This window comes from Pelophylax lessonae, assembly GCF_965119305.1.
Source record: "Pelophylax lessonae genome assembly, chromosome: 4".
Taxonomy (NCBI): domain Eukaryota; kingdom Metazoa; phylum Chordata; class Amphibia; order Anura; family Ranidae; genus Pelophylax; species Pelophylax lessonae.
This window is the reverse complement of record NC_138771.1, coordinates 451,535,499-451,559,742: the sequence shown is the minus strand read 5'-3', so window position 1 is coordinate 451,559,742 and position 24,244 is coordinate 451,535,499. Positions and strand designations below refer to the sequence as shown.

Here is a 24,244-nt window from a genome sequence, read left to right as displayed (position 1 = left end):
GCTTTGTACACTGGCCACATGCTTGGGAATGATATGGTGGAAGCATTACACATAGTGGAATTTTAAAGAGGTACTCTTCATCGCTCCCATCCATGGTAGAAGTCAGCTACTGAAGACAATAATCCATATATTCATATGTAGAACCCACTAAAGAATGGAATAATAAAGCATAAGGGCCTGTGTCGATGGGCTTTAGGGTTGTGTGGATGGCCAAATGCAGCTTGCTGCTTTAACCTTGAATCTGAGATCAGTTTAAGTGCTTACATGTTTCATCTAGTTTGCTTCCCAGGTGCAGTTAACCTTCAACTGTTGTAAGGGGCATCAACCTGCTTCTAGCTGCGTTTGGCATTCCCATAGGCTTGTATGGAGAGAAAAGCACTTCTGATGTGAACAAAATCTTGTCGACACAGACCCTTACACTTAAAATGCCCTAAACACTGTAGCAAATTCACATTATAAATACACTGAAAATACCCTTTTACATGGGTCTCCCGAAGACAGGGAAGATACTATTTTTGCAAAATCACTGTGATACCTAACTTTCCAAAACCTAACCTCATAGAACTTCTATAGTAACATGCATACCCAGAGCTAAGGCTTAAGAGTATTGTTGGTGGAGTTTTTTTTTTAAAGTGGACTTAATAAATGTAACTCCATATTTGTTATAAACTGATGTAAAAAAAATAGAGCTTCTAGCTTTTAGTTGACTGATTTAGTAAGGCAGCGCAAAAAGCAGCTGTGATGTGCAAAATCCAGTAACCCACCCAATGCATTTAGGAGTCTTCACCTAAAGTAAATCTATTGTGAGAAAAATGGGGTGTCATCATTGTCCTCTTTCTTAAAATGCTCGCTGCTTGGCTGTTTTGCTGACTTACTGGCTTTATTACCTTTTGAGTCACTATTTTGTAACAAGTATGCAGAACTGAAGCAAAATTATAACAGTCAGGCATCTGGCATTTTCAGCAGAGTTCATCATTGCCAGCCTCCATGTTTGTCATGAAATGTTTTCTTTAACTGAGATAATTACTGAGACCCGATTGCCTGGTTTTAAGGGTATAATGTAGTTTGCACATCATAGTCATTATCACTTTTGCATTACTTTATCAAAATAGGTCTAGTTAGGTTTATGAACCTTCTGTACAATGAGATTACAAACTGTGCCAGTCCGAGCAGCCTCCTTTTTTTGCCCACTGTACAGCACATGCTCTTTGCTATGCACAAGAAGGCAATGGACCATTACAAAGGCATTCTGTAATAAATTGTCCAGTACCTTTTTTGCCCAGCAGATGGCGATGTCATCCTCACTATGGGGCTCACAGAGGAATGAGCAGCTGTGTTTGTAGCCACAGCTCTGTGTGCAGTCAGTTGGTGCAGCTGGTATTGGGATATGTGGGAGCTGTAATTGCCTCCTAGACATGAAGACTGCACATAATGTTGGGATATAAAATAGTTTTATGTTCTCAGCAAAAGAATACAGTGAGCTGCTGTTGATAAAGAGCAAAAAAAGTACAGGATTTTATCAATATAACCCATTTTTCCTGGTCAGTGATGACATCTAGTGGCCAATATTTAGAAAGCAGGGGAACTTCGCCTCAACTTCTGAAAAGGACGTATTTCGATGCACAGCAAGAACCTCCTCACCATGGGGTGCTCTTCTGGTGCCCAAAACACATAGTATGTTGTTTCACCTGAAATAATACAATTCTTCCTCCCTTTTTGGCTTTTATTCAGGAATCATCAGAAAGTACAAATACTACTATTGAAGACGAAGATACCAAAGGTATGTGGTCAACTTTATTTGCAACCAGACTCAAATGTAGCACTTACACATATTTTTAACCCTATTGGGTACATGCATGTTTGTCTGAATAGATACTAATCCCTTGCACCAGGTGTGTACAAAAATCAATTCAGAGATAATGTACCTCCATGTTAAAACCTACCACAACCTACCTGACCTTGCCATTGAGAGAGCCACCATGGTCATAGTTAGTAAGTATCCTGGGAACTGGGGGCGATCCCATAGGTTACAGGACGCTCAGAAGAGCTGCAGTAGGTGCCTTGCGCTGGAATGCTTTGTATCTCAGCACCAGCCACTGCTCTATCTGGCCTCAGAAATCAATGCCTTACCGGATGCAAAGGTGCATAGCTTTACACAGAACTCCTTTCAGAACAGGCATCCAAGAGAAGTGCCATTGTTCCTTTCTCCCTTATTATGTGAGAAACCAGAAAAGGGGAAGTTTCACCTTTTGCTGGGTGTCTGTTCTAAAAGGAGGTCTGAAAAGTAAGTGCAGTCTGGGGGAAGCATCTCTGCACACAGCACCCTGCAGACCCCCATCGCCACCCCCTCAGCCCCCCAGCTCCCTGCAGTGCCCCCCAAATCTCCTACGGCCCCCCAGCTCCCACAAGTACCACCTAGCCCCCTCAGGTATCTCCCATTCCTCTCCATTGCCCCTTGCTGATTCCTCCAGTCACATGCACTGGCACACTAGCTGCTAGCCCTTTAGATATCTGCAACCTTCTCGAGTACTCTGGATACTTTTCATTGCCATTTCAGGTGTACCCTAGCCCCATTGAGAATCTTCCAGTCCCTTGGAGTACCTCGATCCCTATGTAGTGCCCCCCAGCCTCCTTAGGTGCATCCAGCACTCTGCAGTGGCCCCATGCCTATGAGCTTCCCCTAGTCTCTCTAATGTGCCAAGTCCACCTCACCTTCCTCCAGAGCCGCTCATGTGTTTGTGTGGAGAGGAACACAGGCCAGCACATGGTGGCTGGCCTAGGAGAGAACAAATATGCATTTGAGTGTACACTAATATTAAAACAACTGTAGGTGTAGAAATTGCAGATGCTTCTTTGTGTAGGAGGCTAAATGTGACTCAAGCTAACACCCTTGTGCCCTAATGTAAAGCTGGCACTTAACTAATCAATTTAAACTGTGCAAATGCTAAAAGAAAGTGCAAACACAGAGGTTGTCTTCAGCAAAAGCTGTGTGTTAAAACAATCTGATACAGAAAGATAAGAAAAATAATACATTAAATGCAAATTTCACCATTTTCTGTAAAGGTTGTGCTAGGCCCTGCTTCCTCCTGTACTTTAGTGTGAAATTGTGCCCAGGCTATGAACACTGAATGTATTGTATAATCACTTTAAAAACAAGCCCACAATCATCTCTGTAGATTTAAGCATTGTGGAGAAATTTGTCTTCAAATCTTGTTTTTTTTTCTGTTACTTTTTGCTACAACAGAATCCTGGCAAACTGCCAGCCCTCTAATTTATACACACAGCAAGTGTCACAGGTACACTTTAAATCTGTTGGTCAGTAAGGCAGCCTATCATATTCAAGGACTGATAGGAAGGCTCATGGGGTGTGATGAATAGAGCCAAGCATAATTTTTACAGGAAATGTGAGATGTGTTTAGATAAATACAGTCTTTGTCTTTGCATCCATGCACCTTAACATGCAGATTTTACTGATGGTGACCTACGTTTTTCATTACATGCACAATTTAAATCGCCTAGTTTTGTGATAGGTTGACTTTATGTATATAATTAGAGTAGGATATGTTATTACTGTGCTTGTAGAAGCCTCTGCGCAATCATAGGATCATGCTGCTTCTAATACAGAAAGATAATGTCATAGATAAGGTTTGTCATTGCACTGCTCCTACAATTACATTGCCAGGCTCATCTTTCTTATCATCAAATTTAAAAGACATTGCTCATACATCAAAGACTATATAAAAGGTATCCCAACACATTTGAAAATAGCAGTACATGCCTTCCCCCCACCCCTGCACTGCAAAGATTAATGACTTATTTCAACATAAATGATAACTCCACACCATGAACACAGACATCACCTAAACACCCTAAACGCAGCTACCCCAGCAATATTGAAAAAAAAAACTGACAAAAAAAATAAAGCAGCACTCAATAAAGAAATAGTGAAAAAATAATCCACACGAGTAATAAATATATAAAGTGTTGGAAAAATAGCAGTAATTATAACATTATAAGTGCATGTCTATACATTATATATTCTTTGTTTTGTCTAGGTTTAGGGGAAAAAGGCAGCCCATAGATGATTCTTTTTTTTCAACCAGCTGGTTGAACCAAAAAAACCGACTTGATTCCCCCATTCACACACATCCACTGAGCTATCGTATTCTGACAGTGGGGAGACTTCTCCATCATCAGAATACACTTGATTGGTGGTGCTAGCTATAGCTGGCGGCACAGAACTTGATCGGTGGTGCCAGCTATAGCCGGCGGCACTGAACATGCAGAAATTTTCCAACAGGCTGGTTGTACAAAAGTTGATCGTTAGATCGATTTCCGTACAATCAGCATGCCAATACATGAATTGAAATTTGCCCAGTCCCTACTGAACTGGCCAAATTTCAATTAATGTATGGCCAGCTTATTACCTTATTCCTCGATACCCCCGCAGCCAGCACTTTCTAGGATGTGGAGTGTGAGTGGGCCCTCTGCATCCTCAAATACAGCACAAGCTTGCTGGTCCTGCATTTTATGTGATGACGCTGGGGAACCTCATCTAGATGAGTGGTGCAGAAGTGTAGCTTTGGGGGACTGGTGGTTCTAAGGATTTTAAGCCAGATGGAGTAAAGGGAAGTATGGCTCCTTATTTCGTACCTCCTAGACAAGCCATTCCCAGCCTTGGTTTTGTGGAATCCTAGGGTTCCTCTAGAGGTTGCTAGAGGTTCCTTGAGCTGTGGCTAACTGACCTTCTATCTATAAGTGCCTGTGTAGTGCCGGGGGGCCAAAACCACATGGCAGAGTGAACAGGTAATCTTTTTAGCTGTCTGTAAGGTTGGCGTTCTGACTATCATTGTAAAGGGGGCCTTCTTCTTACTGGCCACCAATTAGGGGCATTTTTCTACTGAACCCTATAAATTGGTTTTAGCAGTGGGTCCTCGGGACCGAAAAAATGATTTCAAGGGTTTTATCAGGAGTAAAACAGTTGAGAATGGCTGCCCTAAACAAAACAAGCATTTAACCCTTCCATGATGGAGGCACAGCCTTGTCTTTTTTAGAGTTAACTAGAGTTCAGCTTTTTGGATGGATGATTGTAGTGCTGCATCTATTACATTTAAAAGCACTGTGGCTATTTTTAATCCACAGTTTACATTGTAACACCTTAGAGCTGTGAACATACTGTCAAACAAATGTGTTAGTTTATTTCGTTTTATTTAACAGATGCTGCAGAATCACTGTACAGCATCTCTCAAGCTGAAGTTTACTTAAATAAAAATTCTGAAGGCCCCTACCAGGAGCACTTTAAAAACTAATTTGCCAGGGCATGGAAAATACTTCTTCTATGTTGTTGAAAGTATTCAAAATCAATTTGACCAGACTATACGGAGAAATAACTTTCTAACATTTTCTATTAATCACTGTGTCTCTATTGGAGTAATTTCAGCTAACTTCCTGTACCAGCAACATGAGAGGAAATGAGGGTCAGTTTCCCCAGTGGGGACACACGTGACAAAAAAAAAAAAAAAACCTGACGTAAACTATAAACCTTCCATGCCCTATCCAAAATTAAAAAAAAAAAAAAAATGTACAAGCAACAAAGAAAGGTTCTACATTTATTGCACAAGTTCTCAAAAGTACTGCTTTAAAATAAACAAAGTAACAGTTTATATATTTCTGACCTCGTTTATATGCTATACATTCCATACTTTTACTCAGTCCTAACAAACATCAGTTTTTTACGGAGCCCCCACCTACACCTTAGTTGTACACAGTGCCTTTGGTTCTGGCCAGGTTAACACTCCAAGTGCCACTTACTGTACAGATATCAGTTTTATACATAGGTAATAGCACTCAGTGTGTAGATATCAATAATATATACACTTTGCACTCCTCTCCTGAACATACTACCCACCGCCATACACTATGTAACCCTCTCCTGAACATACTACCCACCACCATACACTCCGCACATACTACCCAATGCAGTACACTCTAAACTCCTCTCCTGCACATACTACCCATGGCCATACACTCCGTACTCCTCTCATGCACATTCTACCCAATGCCATACACTCCGCACTCCTCTCCTGCACATGCTACCCTACACTCTGCACTCCTCTCCAGCACATACTACACACCACCATACACTCTGCACTCCTCTCCCGCACATACTACCCATGGCCATACACTTCATACTCCTCTCATGCACATTCTACCCAATGCCATAAACTCTGCACTCCTCTCCTGCACATACTACCCACCGCCATACAGCCGGCACCCATCTCCTGCACATACTACACACTGCCATATACTCCATGCTCCTCTCCCTGCACATACTACCCAACGCAATACACGCCACATCCCTCTCCTGCACATACTACCCACCGCCATACACTCTGCACTCCTCTCCCACACATACTACCCATGGCAATACACTACATACTCCTCTCATGCACATTCTACCCAATGCCATAAACTCCGCACTCCTCTCCTGCACATACTACCCACCGCCATACGCCCCGCACCCATCTCCTGCACATACTACACACTGCCATATACTCCATGCTCCTCTCCCTGCACATACTACCCAACACAATACACGCCACACCCCTCTCCTGCACATACTACCCACCACCATACACTCTGCACTCCTCTGCTGCACATACTACCCACCCCCACACACTCCATACTCCTTTCCTGCACATACTACCCACTGCCATACACTCTGCACTCCTCTGCTGCACATGCTACCCACCCCCACACCCTCCGTACTCCTTTGCTGCACATACTACCCACCGCCATACACTCTGCACTCCTCTGCTGCACAAACTACACACCACCATACACTCCGTACTCCTCTCCTGCAGATACCAACCACCGCCATACCCCCTGCACTCCTCTCCCTGCAAATACTGCCCACCGTCGTACACTCCACACCCCTCTCCTGCACATGCTACCTTCTGCCATACATTCCGCAACGCTCGCCTGCACAAACTACTCTTCGCCATACATTCCGTACTTCTCTCCCTGCACATACTACTCACCGCTGTACACTCCACACTCCTCCCCTGCACATGCCACCCACTGCCGTACACTCCACACCCCTCTCCCTGCACATACTACCCACCGCCATACACTCCATACTCCTCTCTTGCACATACTACCCACCGCCGTACATTCCCTTTTTACATTATCATATTCTGCACTATGTACAGTAAGTCATCTCAGACTCTATTTTACATTACCTGTTTATATTACAGTATTTTGCACTATGCAAGTCATCTCAGACTCTATTTAACCACAACCCTTTTAAGCCATGCCTAATATTTAGTGCAATTTAAACCACACCCACATTTTTTTTCTCAAAGCCTAGGGCCCACTTTTGGTCTTGCCCTCTGGTTTCATGATACCCTCTTGATAAAAGCTGATCATTTTAATCACCACTACCAGTGTTAAGTGGTTTGTCTCATCCATGTAAAATAATACATTCTGCTGGGGAAACAAACTTGCTGGCTGGATCACCAAATGACAAAAAAAAAGAAAGAAAGCATGAAAATGGAAACTAATACAGCCATCATATCTAAGAATTGTTACGCTGTAATATAATAAATGTTTTCTTTTGGGTTTAATACCGCTTTAATGACAGCTTGGGCAGTAGTTATGGCCCTGTGTACAGCGTGAATCCAAGGGGCTCTACAGGGACACAGAGATGAAGACTAAAACTGGATCTCACAGGCACTGCAAGGTGTCTGCACTTAGCTATTATTAGCTAAGACATTTTTTTAAAGCACTGCTATGTCCTTCAAAAGCTTCAAGTGGTTGTTAAGTCATTTATATAAAATTATCTAATCTCCTCTGTAATAGAACACTAAGTGCTACTGTGCCTGTGTTATAGAAAAAATATGCAGATCTGTACCTAAATCCCAGTGTCTCCCATCGCTCAGCTGACTCCCCAGATCTCTCCTCTGCCAGGGAGGAGGGGAAGAGAGGAGAGGAAGAGTCAAGCGGTCACCTGATCACCGGAAGCCGCTCGGATTTAGGTACAGATTGCATATTTTTTTCGATAACACAGGCACAGGGGCAGTTAGTGTTCTATTACAGAGGGGATTAGATCATTTTAAAATAATTATGAGAGCAGCAGGAGGGGAGAGCACCAATGAGCAGCCAGGCAGGGAGAGGAGGGGGGGAGGAGAACAGAGAGGACAGTGCAGGGCTGCGGATGATGGAGACACGTACACTGACCACGGTGTAAGCAGCCATGGTATACCGTGGTCAGTGTACAGGGGGAGGGCAGAAACTGGCAGGATCGGCCAGGTATTTTAGGTGATACAGGGGACCAAAATGCACAGCACAAGCACTGTGCTGTATAACATGATTTAAGGGAACAGGATCTTTTTTTTAATTTTTTTTTATTTTTTTTAGGGTAACATACACTTTAAATAATTTATTTAATTAAATTAGTACATTTCTGTACTAATTAGGAAATGAAGCGGTAAGTATAAGCAATTCTCAGTAATTTAATTCTGCAGGATACATAATTAGGACAAACGTCTGCAAGCTTAGATATTGAAGGTGACAATTCTGAGCGATGTTTACAATAGACTCATTTTATTTATAGCACATTGACACCATTCCATTGACGTTTCCATTGACATCTGATCTCTGATTTAATGTTCACTCTTCTCGTGATTTCAGTGAGGAAGCAGGAGATTATTAAAGTGACAGAGCAGCTGATAGAGGCTATTAGCAATGGCGACTTTGAGTGTTACACGTGAGTATAAGTACACCTATACACGGACACATTATTATTATTATTAAATCATTTTTAAATTTTTATCAAAGTTTTAGCAAGGATAGGCATGAATAACGCATGAGTAACAATTTATAGTATGCAGTTCGTGAGGGTAAATTTGAAAACCCACTTTACAGATGAGCAAGTTAATTATAAATGGGGTTACCTCTCAATGATAATAGAATGCATTAATAATATACTGGCTTTTTTTTCCTCTTTTTTATGTTTTTATTGTTGTATTAATAAAAAAAATTAAAAAAAAGCATTTTTTAGTAATAGTTTAGTAGTATTATAATAATAATTGTATTCAATTAGTTGTTGTGTTGTTGTGTCTATAAAGTCCATGGTCCAGTGCCGGGACAAGATCATCCAGCGCCCAGGGCAAAGATGCCAAATGGCGCCCCTTCCCCCATTCACGATGTGCAAGCTTAGAGGGTCCTACACTCAGTAAACTATTGCACCCAGGGAAACCGTCCCTCCTGCCCACCCCTTGTCCTAGCTCTGCCTTGGTCACTACTTTACTTGTTTGGTCTTGCTATAATAATTAGATGTGGCACCATCTATCTTGCTGGTAAACATTGCCATTTACGGTTTCTCATAATCATTACACTTAATCAGATGAATTATTCTTTACAGACAGGTCAAAAATAGTCACAGCTACAAGATTTTTGCTACTGGATTAATGACTGTACATAAATAAAAAATATTAAAAAATATTTATCATATCTGAAATGTAAGGTGGATGCAGCATGCTTTCAGATGCATTTAGCTTGTATTTGCAATGCTTCTGAATTCCTCCTGAGTTGCTGTCACCTGAGCTCTTCCTAAGCTTCTTCAGACCATCTTCTGGGCTGTGTTTTCATTCACATTGCGTAGCTTGGAGTGAAAAACTATTTAAACCCAAACAAATTTCCATGCACACAAGCGTCATATATTTTATCTAAAAAATTGCTTTTTTTGGGGGGCTGCTACTTTCTACAGAAACAGCCAACTTGACTCTCAATAGACTGCGCTGCAAGCATTAAGTTGAGTTCACATGTCAAGCGCCAGTGCCTATTCCTAGCTTATATAAGGCAGGGGAACCACAGCAAACTTAGAATTATCATACAAGACACATGTATTTGTCTCCTCTGTAATGTATTACAGAAATTACAGCCTGGATGACCTTTTTTGGTATCAATGTGCATTTTAGGGCCTGCTCATTTGTTTTATTTTGCAGCAGCACACATTTTTTACATGTGTTACTGCATGCTTTAACCATGTTTTTGTGCATTTTTTGCTAATTTAATATGCAAACTCAGAGAGAAAGGTTTTGTTTACCAAAGCATGTCATGATGCAGAGGCCTTAAAAATGAATGTATAAAACTGCATGATACATGCATTTTGTATGTTTAACAAAAATTCTATTGGGCCTGCTTAATGCATGTCCTGCATTAAAAAAAACTGTATATAAAAACTGTACTGAGCTGCAGAAGATAGGTATGAAATAGTCATAAAGGAATTAATAGGATTTTCACTAAAACTGCTCATTTTTTAATGTTTTACTGCAAGAAAATGAGCGTGAATGTTTTTTTCTACATATTATTGCATTGTTTTTCTAACTGCCTGTTCTACCTTTCAGTAAGATGTGTGACCCTGGAATGACAGCGTTTGAGCCTGAAGCACTGGGAAACTTGGTTGAAGGTCTAGACTTCCATCGCTTTTACTTTGAGAATTGTAAGTTTGTAATTATATAACGATCCCCTTATCACCTGTTCCCCTACCATCTACAAAGAATTCAGGGACTGGTGATGATTTAGTCCTATGTAGACCAAAATTAAAGTAGTTCTAAAGCCTAAAAACCTTTCTACCTTAACGTATTCCTTGCATTAAGGTTAACAATTTTTAGACATCAGCATTCCCCCCCCCCTTTTACTTACCTGAGCCTCCATTCTATCCAGCACTGTGCATGTCTGAAGCTCGTCTTTCCCCTCACCTTTGGGTCTCACCCGCTTTGCTGGGGCACTGGCAGCCATTGGCTCCCAGTGCTCTCAATCAAAGACAGTAAAAGGGGCTGGGCTGAGTCCCGGTGTCTGTGGCAATAGAGCTCGGGAGCAAGCACGCACATGGGAAGCAGCTTCCCATGGGGGCACTGGACAGAGAAGAGGGGCCAGCCAGGAGCACCCGGGGGGGGACCCAAGAAGGGGAGGTTTACAGCAGCTCTGTGCAATTCAGTTGCACATAGCAGGTAAGTATAGACATGCTTGATATTTAAAAAAAAAAGTTTCCTTCACAATCGCTTTAAGGTATATATCTATATACAGTATATTGATTAAATAATGATATCAACCAGTTATATGCATTTCCTTATAATAAATCTAATACAGGTATAATACAGAAAGCACCAACATTTACACACTGCTTTACAGTGCCTTGCGAAAGTATTCGGCCCCCTTGAACTTTGCAACCTTTTGCCACATTTCAGGCTTCAAACATAAAGATATAAAACTGTAATTTTTTGTGAAGAATCAACAACAAGTGGGACACAATCATGAAGTGGAACGAAATTTATTGGATATTTCAAACTTTGTTAACAAATAAAAAACTGAAAAATTGGGCGTGCAAAATTATTCAGCCCCTTTACTTTCAGTGCAGCAAACTCTCTCTAGAAGTTCAGTGAGGATCTCTGAATGATCCAATGTTGACCTAAATGACTAATGATGATAAATAGAATCCACCTGTGTGTAATCAAGTCTCCATATAAACGCCCCTGCACTGTGATAGGCTCAGAGGTCCGTTTAAAGCGCAGAGAGCATCATGAAGAACAAGGAACACACCAGGCAGGTCGGACATACTGTTGTGGAGAAGTTTAACGCCGGATTTGGATACAAAAAGATTTCCCAAGCTTCAAACGTCCCAAGGAGCACTGTGCAAGCGATAATATTGTAATGGAAGGAGTATCAGACCACTGCAAATCTACGAAGACCTGGCCGTCCCTCTAAACTTTCAGCTCATACAAGGAGAAGACTGATCAGAGATGCAGCCAAGAGGCCCATGATCACTCTGGATGAACTGCAGAGATCTACAGCTGAGGTGGGAGACTCTGTCCATAGGACAACAATCAGTCGTATACTGCACAAATCTGGCCTTTATGGAAGAGTGGCAAGAAGAAAGCCATTTCTTAAAGATATCCATAAAAAGATTTGTTTAAAGTTTGCCACAAGCTACCTGGGAGACACACAAAACATGTGGAAGAAGGTGCTCTGGTCAGATGAAACCAAAATCGAACTTTTTGGCAACAACGCAAAACGTTATGTTTGGCGTAAAAGCAACACAGCTCATCACCCTGAACACACCATCCCCACTGTCAAACATGGTGGTGGCAGCATCATGGTTTGGGCCTGCTTTTCTTCAGCAGGGACAGGGAAGATGGTTACAATTGATGGGAAGGTGGATGGAGCCAAATACAGGACCATTCTGGAAGAAAACCTGATGGAGTCTGCAAAAGACCTGAGACTGGGACGGAGATTTGTCTTCCAACAAGACAATGATCCAAAACATAAAGCAAAATCTACAATGGAATGGTTCACAAATAAACATATCGTGTTAGAATGGCCAAGTCAAAGTCCAGACCTGAATCCAATCGAGAATCTTTGGAAAGAACTGAAAACTGCTGTTCACAAACGCTCTCCATCCAACCTCACTGAGCTCGAGCTGTTTTGCAAGGAGGAATGGGCAAAAATTTCAGTCTCTGGATGTGCAAAACGGATATAGACATACCCCAAGCGACTTACAGCTGTAATCGCAGCAAAAGGTGGCGCTACAAAGTATTAACTTAAGGGGGCTGAATAATTTTGCACGCCCAATTTTTCAGTTTTTTATTTGTTAAAAAAGTTTGAAATATCCAATAAATTTCGTTCCACTTCATGATTGTGTCCCACTTGTTGTTGATTCTTCACAAAAAATTACAGTTTTATATCTTTATGTTTGAAGCCTGAAATGTGGCAAAAGGTCCAAAAAGTTCATGGGGGCTGAATACTTTCGCAAGGCACTGTATATATATATATATATATATATATATATATATATATATATATATATATATATATATATATATATATATATATATATATATATATATATATATATGGTACATTCACATTGGTCCATACCCTTAATGACAGTTACTATCATGTTGAGAACTGAAATGCTTTCACCTTCACCTTTTTATTTCTGGGATTAGGTAGGTGTGGCTCTTGGTAGACATAACGAGGGCCCTTTAAGATTAAGTCCACTCAGTTATTTTGAGATTTTGGCATAGAACAGCAATATGTAACAGAAGTCAGAATCATAAGCCTAATGATTTTATTTTTACTTGTGCAGCCATCATTTCTGCCTTTGAAAAGTGATCTGAGTTGAATTGCCTTTCAGAGGCATTTGACAGGTGGCTTGGAGGTAATAAATCATCCCCTCAATGCCTATGTTAGTCATTGAAAGCATTACATTCATTTGATTAGGCCCTGTTTGGCAGTAGTCAGATGAACATGAACTGTGGTATAAAGTTTTCTGCACCATGACCGCACCAGTGTGTACTAACATAGTCACTTTTTTTTTATTAAACTTATTATTATTATTATTATTTTTTTATTAAACATGTTATATTTACCTGCTATGTGCAATGGTATTGGAGGAGGCTCCGAACCTCCTCTTCTGGGGTCCTCGCCGGCGATCTTGGCTCCTCCTCTTCTCCGAGTGCCCCCATAGTAAGCCGCTTGCTATAAAGTCACCAGTGCGGCCTCCATCCTGAGCTGAGCTGTGTGTGTCCATAGGCACACAGAGCAGGTCTGCTGGCGGGGACAGCACTGGATCAAGAGTGGTGCCAGGTACATGTTTAGGGGCAGGGGGGTGAGCGCATGAAGGCCTCATTCTGCTTCTATCCATCTCTGACCAACTGACAAGCCAGTTGTTCTGCTAGCCTTCATAGAGAAGCCTATTGTTTTGGATGTAAGAGTCCTTTGTCATAGTGAATCTACTTGGCACACTGCCGCGTATTTGGACCTCTATGGCCAAGCACTTAATGTCCACAAATTGATGCAATAACATAGAAAACTGTAAAATGCAGTTCCTTTTTTATATGCATGAATCTGTTAGGGGTCCTTAAGGCAATGTTATAAATCCCCTTAACCACTTAAGCCCCGGAGGATTTTCCTGCTAAAAGACCAGGGGGTAATTTGCGATTCGGCACTGCGTGACTTTAACGGACAATTGCGCGGTTGTGCGACGCTGTACCTAAACGAATTTGACGCCTTTTTTTTCCCCACAAACAGAGCTTTCTTTTGGTGGTATTTGATCACCTGTGCGATTTTTTGATCACGCGCTATAAACAAAAAAAGAGCGACAATTTTGCAAAAATAGCAATATTTTTCACATTTTTTTATATGAAATTCCCCCCCAAAAAAATGTAAAAATCAAAATTTTTTAACATTTTCAGCCAATTTGTTTTATCCTACCTATGCTTGGTAAAAAAAAATCGCAAAAAGCGTATTTTTATTGGTTTGCGCAAAAGTTATCGCGTTTACTAACAAAGGGAAAGATTTTTGTTGTTTTTTTTTTAACGCGTAATGGCGGCGATCTGCGATTTTTTTTGCGGTACTGCGACATTGCGGCGGACAGATCGGACCCTTGACTGACATTTTTGACACTTTTGGGGTTACCAGTGACATTTCTACAGTAATCAGTGCTATACATATGCACTGTTACTGTAAAAATACACTGGTAGTGAAGGGGTTAACTTTATTTGGGAGGGAGGGGCTGTGTGTGTCCCTAGGGGCGTGCTTTCTACTGTGATTGGCTGTGGCTTGAGCTGTAAGGACACTGATCAACGGATCTACATAGTAGATCCGTGTGATCAGTGTCTTTACAGCGAGGAGAATTACAGGTGGCTTGTTTACACAAGCTGCCTGACATTCTCCCTCTCCCCCGCCGATCGGCGAGTGACCGGCGGACATCGGGTCCGCTGGTCACACGCGCGGGGGGGTCCGTGACCGCGCGGGAGCGCGCCTCCGCGGGCGCGCGCTCGCTCCCCAGACCCTCCTAGGCTAGTGACGTTAATTAACGTCACTCTGCCTGGCAGGGGCTGACCGCCGCAGTAAATCTACTTGAGGCGGTCGGCAAGCGGTTTTTAAAGGAAGAAAGAGAGTTTCTGGTCCTCCTTTATGGAATGAGAGGCCCTAAGAGAAAGTGCTCCGATCGTTTCTATAGATTGTACTCTAAAACTGCTTTTCAAATTGGGGACGTTGAAACAATATAATGTTTATACCATTGAGAGGGAACATTTCAGGTAAGACAATTAATATCTTTTAACATACTCCAGTTGTGTGGACTTCAAGTGGTCCAAACACACTATACAAGTTATTATTTTATTTATGATTACTTCATTTTAGAGAATTCTGTGTTGTTGGGCTATGACCAGAAATAAGTCATTGCATAGCATCAACTTTGGGAAGAGATCATCTGACATGTGTGAGTATGTCAGGTATGTCTGATTACCACTTTTGGAGCAACTGGAAGGTGACATTTATAGATACCGTACTTTACCCTGGCAGTTTGACAAAGATGACTTGTTTTTCATGTTAGTCTCCTATGGGTAGCAAGCCTCTTCAGCTGTGAGGTCTAGGATAAACCACCAAAGTACAATCAACGTATTACCAGAGCTGTATTTAGATATCACACTACCTCAGGCATAAGTGAACGATGACACCCTTTTCTACAGGTTCCACTCTTTTTTATGTCACATCAGATATAGAGTTGTGACAATCCTCTAACCAAAGAAAGTGGATTTAGGTTCACATTGCTTGACCTACAGAACTACGGGACTCCTCTCAGTAAACCCTACAACACCCCTCCCATCCCATTCCTTTTGCTGGATTTAAAGCTAAACTCCAGGCAGATATGTAAAGCACAAAGCAATGCAACTCTGTAACCATTACTAAATGTATATTTTTAAATCCAGGCAGTGGATGTACTGACTCTGACTTGATAGTCCACAGTCTGTACAGAAGAGCACAGGGAGGAGGAGAAGCAGTTCAAGGACCTTTTTGGTTGTGCTGCACTGCAAGGAACATGCAAATAGGAGAAGAAAGCAGAGTAAGGGTGGCTTCACAATGCCTTGTTGCACTATGGCTAAAGCACAGCTAACCCACGGTTTTTGTGGGGGTTAGTTGTGTTTTTTCATAGACTTCAATTATGTCCTGCAGTTTTGAAAGCTCCTGCATGCACCAAAACTGTGAGATATAAAAGAAGCCTATGGGAAAGCACAGCTAACCAGCAGGGCAGTGCGAAGCTGCCCTAACAGAGAGATGACCTATTCAGTTTGCTGCTTCTCCTTTCACTGTCTAGTCACAGGCTGGGGAGGAAACCTGTAATTGAAAGTGAATCTGAAACGGAGAAAGATCAGGTCCCCTTCCTTCCTAGAAGGGGGTGTGCTTTATGGGAAGGCTGTGTAAATCTCAGGACTGGTTGGACAGAAATACAAATAATTTGGCAGGTAAAACAGCTCTCATATACCTGTATGTAATTAGCCTGTGTACTTAGCGGTTTGCCTGACATTCAGCTTTAACTGCAAAAGTACATTGGTTGCCAGAAAAAGGGTAAACATTTAAAAATACCAAACTTCCACATTGTGTGGCTTAGTAAATACAGCCCTGCATATCATACAGCACTGTGCATAAGTTTTAGGCAGCTGTGAAGAAATGCTGTAAATTATGAATGTTTTCAAAAATATATATATTATTTCTTTATTTTTATCAATTCACAAAATGCAAAGTGAGCAAACATCTAAATCAAATCAATATTTGGCGTGACTACCCTTTGGCTTAAATTCTTACACTTGCACACTTTGTACACTTGCACAAAGCCTTCAGAAAAGGACAGATCCACAATGGAAGCCTCCAAAGGACAGACATGTTGTGTGTCTCTTCGTTCATCTGTGCTAAAACCGGTCTTGCTATTGAAAGTGCACATTACGAGAAACAATGCCTTCACATATCATTGCCATTATCATATACAAGTCTGTTCTTTATAGCAGGCAAGCTGTTGTTTTCCAGCCTTCATTGAAAAACGACAGTCTAATCTGAGCAACAATTCCCATTTCTTTGTGTTTATTCTTCTAAATAACCTCATGTCTGCTTTAAAAGCTAATTACATATTGCAACAGTACCATGTAGCTGAAACATGAAGATGAACACAAAAGCCTTTGACATAGCCTCATTGTTATAATTCAGCAATATGTTCCGCCACTGAATTAATGATTTCATTGGCCTGCAGATACATCTGCAAGATTGCGTTTCTATGACTCTCATTTCTACAATTAGTACAGTAATATTTAGTTAATGGAACCATTTCAATGTGTTGCAGCAGCCAGTTCCTCAAATGTCCCAAGATTTGTACTAGAGTAGTGATTCCCACTAAAGTCCTTATGGACAATAGGGATGATCGAACGGTTCGGGTCGACCATCGGTTTGACCCGAACGTTGGGTGTTCTAAATTCGGCCAAATTCCGAACTTTTTGCAGTAAAAGTTCAGAATTCGGCCACCAGAACCGCCAAAAATGCAATGGGACAGGAACTGGGCTTTAAAAGCTCACCATTGGCCCAGAAACATCAGTAAAATGTGATTGGAGTGACTACGGGGTCCAGAGCCCAATGAGGAGTGAATACGCCCCCCCATACGACCCCCAGTATATAACATAGCCCCGCCAAAACTCTAGCACTGTAATAGAGGGGCTGTGGAAGAGAGTGGAAGCATTTGTGTTGCTCCAGTGTCATTTTGCAATTATTAGTGTGAGGAAAGGGATATGCAGTGTAGTTAGGGTACTATATACCACTATAGTTAGATTCAAAAATCTAGTTTTTGTAGGGATAGCTTTAAGTGTCAGGGTGACCGTAGTGTAGTTTAGGGTGAACTGACTCTGCCATGGCAGGGTGACCGTAGTGTAGTTTAGGGTGACCTGACTCTGCCATGTCAGGGTGACCGTAGTGTAGTTTAGGGTGAACTGACTCTGCCATGTCAGGGTGACCATAGTGTAGTTAAGGGTGAACTGACGCTGCCATGTCAGGGTGACTGTAGTGTAGTTAACGGTGAACTGTCGCTGCCATGTCAGGGTGACTGTAGTGTAGTTTAGGGTGAACTGACTCTGCCATGTCAGGGTGACCGTAGTGTAGTTTAGGGTGAACTGACTCTGCCATGTCAGGGTGACCATAGTGTAGTTAAGGGTGAACTGACGCTGCCATGTCAGGGTGACTGTAGTGTTGTTAAGGGTGAACTGGCGCTGCCATGTCAGGGTGACTGTAGTGTAGTTTAGGGTGAACTGACTCTGCCATGTCAGGGTGACCGTAGTGTAGTTTAGGGTGAACTGACTCTGCCATGTCAGGGTGACCATAGTGTAGTTTAGGGTGAACTGACTCTGCCATGTCAGGGTGACCGTAGTGTAGTTTAGGGTGAACTGACTCTGCCATGGCAGGGTGACCGAACTCTGCCATGTCAGGGTGACCGTAGTGTAGTTAAGGGTGAATTGATGCTGCCATGTCAGGGTGACCGTAGTGTAGTTTAGGGTGAACTGACTCTGCCATGTCAGGGTGACCGTAGTGTAGTTTAGGGTGAACTGACGCTGCCATGTCAGGGTGACCGAACTCTGCCATGTCAGGGTGACCCCACTATGCAGATTCTGGGTTAAGGGTATACATATATACATATATATCTATATCAAAAACGACAATTTTTAAGAACTTTTTTTTGCCTGATTCATAGTCCCTGGGGCATGACCCAGAACCCTAGGCACTTTTTAGGGGCATTTATTGGGTTTTAGGGCTTCAAAATGGTGTTTTTTGATTCCAGAAGTTCGGGTCCCATTGATTTCAATGGGGTTCTGGAATCCGAACCAAACTTTTGGAAAATTCGGGTGTTCTGGTCGAACCAAACTTTTCAAAAGTTCGATCATCCCTAATGGACAACCAACAGGTTATGTTTTCTAAGAGGGCTCATTCATACCAGTGGGTCCACGTTAAGGTGTGTGTTGTGCATGTGTGCTACAATGCATCGTAAAGGGCGTTGCAGTACTTGCCTTTTACTTGACACTCATTTAGGGTCAATGCCCACTGGCTTAAAAAAACGTCAGTGCTCTTGGCAGAAAAAAAATAATTTTGAGCGTTTTTTTTTTACTACCGTTTAGGATCGTATAGCAGCATTAAAGAGCGTTTAACGTTTTTTTTTCTGCCAGAAAACCACTTTCAAAAAATGCAAAACAGAGGAGTTTTTTTCTGCCCCTAAGCCCCCGTTCACATTGGTCTGATTTGACATGCGATTTGACATGTCAAAACGCATGTCAAATCGGAGGCAATTGCCAGAAATTGCGCCGTCTGAAGCGGTTCAACGCCAACTTTGCAGGGCCGCACTGATTACCAAAAGTAGTCTCTGTACTACTTTTGGAGATTTGGGGGGGGGGGGAGCGATTTCCATAGATATCTGTCCAGGAACCAGCACAGATGTCTGTGAAATCGCCCCTGAAGTCACACTGAAATGCTGGCTTATAATCGTGCAGGCTCAGCTGAACTCGCACGATTTCAAAACGGCCTCAGTGTGGACCTGGGCTCAATGGTGAGCTTGAAATGACACATGGGATAACAATAGTTGCTTCTACAGGCAAAACACTAAACTCCTCTAGGAGCAGCATTTGTTTAAGCCAGTGTGCATGGACCCTTAAAGTAATGTTAAAGCGGAGTTCCACCCTAAAAATTATTTTTTCACCGTCCGCTAGCTTAGATGAACCTGAAAAAGAATTGGATATTTAACTTTTTTTTTTTCACTTACCTTGTTTTTAATGAAAATATACTTACCTTCCTTCCTCTTCCTCCCTCTGTGGCTGCGGCCCGCGCCTTGCATTGACTCCTGGGAGATGAGCATCAACGATCCCAGGAGTCAATGCGCCTGCACCGGCCCCGCTCGTCACTTCCGGTGCAGCCGCATCATTCCCTGCTAAACAGCTTCTGGGCATGCCCAGAAGCTGTTCAGGGATGATTCAAAATGGCAGTAGAAAGCTATAGCTGTATAAGGAGTTTTTTAGCATTTTTGCAGTAGCGTTTTTCAGCTGTGGCGTTTTTGCTTTTTTTTTTTTAGCAAAACTATAATCCCACAAAAGCTTATGGCTCAAAAACGTTGATAAATGCTGAATAGCCTAGTTTTTTTTTTTGCATTTTTCTGAACTTTTAACAACTTGCCATCCGCCAGCAGTACATATACTGCGGCAGGTCTGCTCTGTCCCGCGAAACAACGTAACTGTTCGTCGCTTCATGGGACCGCGAGTGGGGGCCGCACGCCCATTCGCCAAAGGGGGGCCCAATGCTGTCCGCCGGGCACTCGCAATCGCTCCCTGTGGAGACAGAACGACGGTTTTCCGTTGTAAACACAGCACACCGCTGTTCTGTCAGTAATGAACACAGGGATCTTGTGTTGCTCTTATTTAGAAACACAGGTCTCTGTTTTCATTTAGTAAATACATCCCCCGCACAGTTAGAAAGCATCCCCAGGGACACATTTAAGCCTTTGATTGCCCCTGGTGTTAACCCCTTCCCTGCCAGTGTCATTAGTACAGTAACAGTGCATTCCTTTTAGCAATGATTACTGTAGTAATATCCCGGTTACCACAAAAGTGTAAAAAAATGTCAGTTAGATGTCCGATCTGTGCGCCGCAATGTCGCCGTCCCGCTACAAATCGCTAAAGCTACAATTACTAATAAAAAAATAAAATACATAAATAAAAATAACATAAATCTTTCCCCTAGTTTGATCACGCAATAACTTTTGCGCAAACCAATCAATGTACACTTATTGGGATTTTTTTTTACCAAAAATATGTAGCAGAATACAAATTGGCTTAAAATGATGAAATAAATTGATTTTTAAATGTTTTTATTGGGAATGTTTTATAGCAGAATGTAAAAAACATTGTTTTTTTTTTTTTTTTGAATTGTCGCACTTTTTTGTTTATAGTGCAAAAAATAAGAATTGCACAGGTGATCAAATACCACCAAAATAAAGCTCTATTTGTGGGAAAAAAAAGGACATCAATTTTATTAGGACACAGCATTGCACGATTGCGCAATTGTCAGTTAAAGTAACGCAGTGCCGTATCACAAAAATGTCTGGTCTTTGGGGGGGGGGGGGGGGACCTTCCAGTCAAGAAGTGGTTAAGCTTTTATCAGAGTAAGGGTCCTTTCACACAGGTTTTCAGCCCGGCGGACTCCGTTTTGCTCAGCGGGGATCGATCTGCCGATCCCCGCTGAGCAGGCAGATGACAGCTCCTTCTCGGCTACCTTTGCAGAGACTGACCTGTCAGAGTCCCGCTCTCCTCTATGGGAGATCAGATAAAAACGGACCGCCTGTCCTTTTCATCCGATCCTATCCAATCCAATCCTCTAGACAGATGGAAAATAGGGTTTCACGGACAGGATCCGTTTGGATAGCAATGGGTGTCAGCAGAGTTGTCACCGCTGACATCCGCTGCTCCATAGGGATTCATGGAGCATCCGATCAGGTCCGCCTGAAAAACTGACAGGCGGACCTGATCGGAAAGCTTGTTAAAGGGGCCTTAGAGCATTTTTACAGCTGAAAAACTCCTCCCAAAACTCACTAGTTCTGGTTTTTTTTCCAGCCAGAAAACGCCCCCACCAAAAACTGCTGATACCAGCCTATGAGTGCATGGACACATAAGATAACATGCTGGGAAGTTTACTGGCTGCCGAAAAAAATATCTGACGCCAAAAACAGCAGCTGTAAAAACATCCAGTGTGCATGAGGCCTATCTGTTCGCATGGCAACACATTGTAATGCATTATAGCACTAAAAGTTTAGTGAGTGGCCACGTGTCTTATTGTATTCCCTTTCTCTGAATAGTTTGTTCCTTATGCTAGGGTCGCCAGTACAGTATTTGTACATTGATATCATATACCCCCTCAATCGTCTCTTCTCCAGAGAGAATAAGTTCAGTGCTTGTAGTCTTTCCTCATAGCTGATGTCCTCCATTCCCCTAATTATTTTTGTTGCCCTTCTCTGAAATCTTTCCAGTTCCAGCACATCCTTCCTGAGGACCGGTGCCCAGAACTGGACAGCATACTCCAGATGTGGCCGGACCAGAGTCTTGTAGAGTGGGAGAATAATCTCTTTATTTCTGGAGTGAATCCCCTTTTTTATACATCCCAGTATTCTGTTGGCTTTGCTTGCAGCGGCTTGGCATTGCATGCCACTGCCAAGCCTGTTGTCTACCAGTACCCCCAGGTCCTTTACCATCTTAGATTCACCCAGAGGTTCCCCCCCCCCCCCCCTAGTGAGTAGCTTGCTTTCTGGTTTCTGGCACCCAAGTGCATTACTTTACATTTTTCAACATTAAACCTCATCTGCCATGTAGTTGCCCACCCCATTATTTTGTTCAGGTCCGCTTGTAAGGTTTCCACATCCTGCATAGAAGATATTGGCATGCTTAGTTTAGTATCATACGCAAATACTGAGATTGTACTCGATATCCCCTCCTCTAGATCATTTAAGAATAAATTAAACAGGATTGGCCCCAGGACAGAACCTTGGGGGACCCCACTTTCTACACCCCCCCAATCCGAGTACTCCTCATTAATCACCACCCTTTGCACTCTCCCCTGGAGCCAGTTCTCTATCCAGGTACTCACCTTATGGTCCATACCTACCTTCCTTAGTTTGAACAGTAAGCATTTGTGGGGAACTGTGTCAAAGGCTTTTGCAAAGTCCAGATACACCACATCCACAGGCTTACCTTTATCTAGGTGGCAGCTCACTTCATCATAGAAGGTTAATAGATTGGTTTGGCAAGAACGATTTTTCATGAATCCATGCTGATTACTACTAATAATAACATTTTCATTACTAAAGTCTTGTATGTGGTCCCTTAACATCCCCTAAAAAATCTTGCAGACTACTGATGTTAGGCTGACCGGCCTATAGTTCCCCGGGATATATCTCGGCCCTTTTTTAAATATTGGTACCACGTTGGCTTTTTTCCAATCAGCTGGCACCATACCCGTCGGTAAACTATCTTTAAAAATCATGAATAATGGTCTGGCAATCACCTGGCTGAGCTCTTTAAGAACCCTCAGGTGCAAGCCATCCGGTCCCAGTGATTTATTTATGTTAAGTTTCTCTAGTTTAGTTCTAAGTCTATCTTCTGTTAGCCATAGCAGTACTTCCTGAGGTGTGTTGTTTAGTTTGGCCTTACAAGCTGGGTTAGTGTAGCCCCCCAATTCTTTTGTGAAGACTGAAGAGAAGAAATGATTTAACATTACCGCCTTTTCCCTGTCCTCTGTGGCCAAATCTCCCTTGTCGTCTTTTATGGGGCCAATATGTTCTGGCCTCGCTTTCTTACTATTTATATACTTAAAGAATTTCTTGGGGTTCTTTTTACTCTCTTCCGCTATATGTCTCTCATGTTCTATTTTAGCCACCCTGATTTCGTCTTTACATTTCTTATTACACTCTTTGTAATGATTGAATGCTGCCAATGACCCCTCAGTCTTGTATTTTTTGAAGGCCTTTTCTTTAGCATTAATATGCATTTTTAAGTTGGAGTTTAGCCACCCAAGGTTTAGTTTTGCTGTTTTAAATTTATTTCCCTTTGGAATGCACTGGCCAATCCCTTTGTTAAGTATGCTCTTGAAGCACTCCCATTTTTCCTCCGTGTTCTTTGTTCCAAGGGTTCTATCCCATTTGATATTTTCTAGCAGAGAGCACAGTTTTGGGAAATTGGCTCTTTTGAAATTCTGTGTCCTTATATTACCCTTATGTTTCCTATTACTATGATTAATACTGAAACAAATTGATCTATGGTCACTGTTTCATAAGTTGCCCCGTATTTCTATATCCATTAGCAGGTCTGTATTGTTGGTAATCAGTAGGTCAAGTACCGCATTAATTCTTGTCGGTGCATTCACCATCTGACCCATGAAATTGTCCTGCAAAACATTTAGGAACTGCCAAGCCTTGGCTGAATGCACGGTTCCCTCTGCCCAGTCTATATCTGGACAATTAAAGTCCCCCATTATAATGACATTTCCCATCCTTGCTGCCAATCTTATCTGTAAAAGGAGGTCCGCCTCCCCCTCCTCCCTCAGGTTGGGGGGCCTATAGCATACGCCCAATATTACCTTCCCCACAGTGCCTTCCCTTTGAAGTTCTACCCATAGGGATTCTGCCTCGTCCCTAGCTCCATTATTAATATCATCCCTCATATTTACCTGTATACTGTTCTTAATATACAGACATACCCCTCCCCCTTTTTTTCCTTCTCTATCTCTGCGATAAAGGGAATATCCCTGAATGGTCGCCATCCAGTCATGAGAGCTGTCAAACCAAGTCTTTATTCCCACAAAATCTAAGTCCTCCTCAAACATTAGCAGCTCC

The 24,244-nt window shown here is 42.3% G+C and overlaps 1 protein-coding gene across 3 annotated transcripts in view; it reads left to right on the top strand.

Annotated features, from left to right (window-relative positions):
• Window positions 1-24,244, top strand: part of CAMK2A (calcium/calmodulin dependent protein kinase II alpha) — a 382,548-nt gene that overhangs the window by 345,698 nt on the left and 12,606 nt on the right. For all 3 annotated transcript variants that reach the window (XM_082256095.1, XM_082256096.1, XM_082256094.1), the window contains 3 exons: window positions 1,732-1,780; window positions 8,692-8,767; window positions 10,410-10,504. In XM_082256095.1, the coding sequence (XP_082112221.1) occupies window positions 1,732-1,780; window positions 8,692-8,767; window positions 10,410-10,504 (220 nt within the window). The remainder of the gene's footprint in view (window positions 1-1,731; window positions 1,781-8,691; window positions 8,768-10,409; window positions 10,505-24,244) is intronic.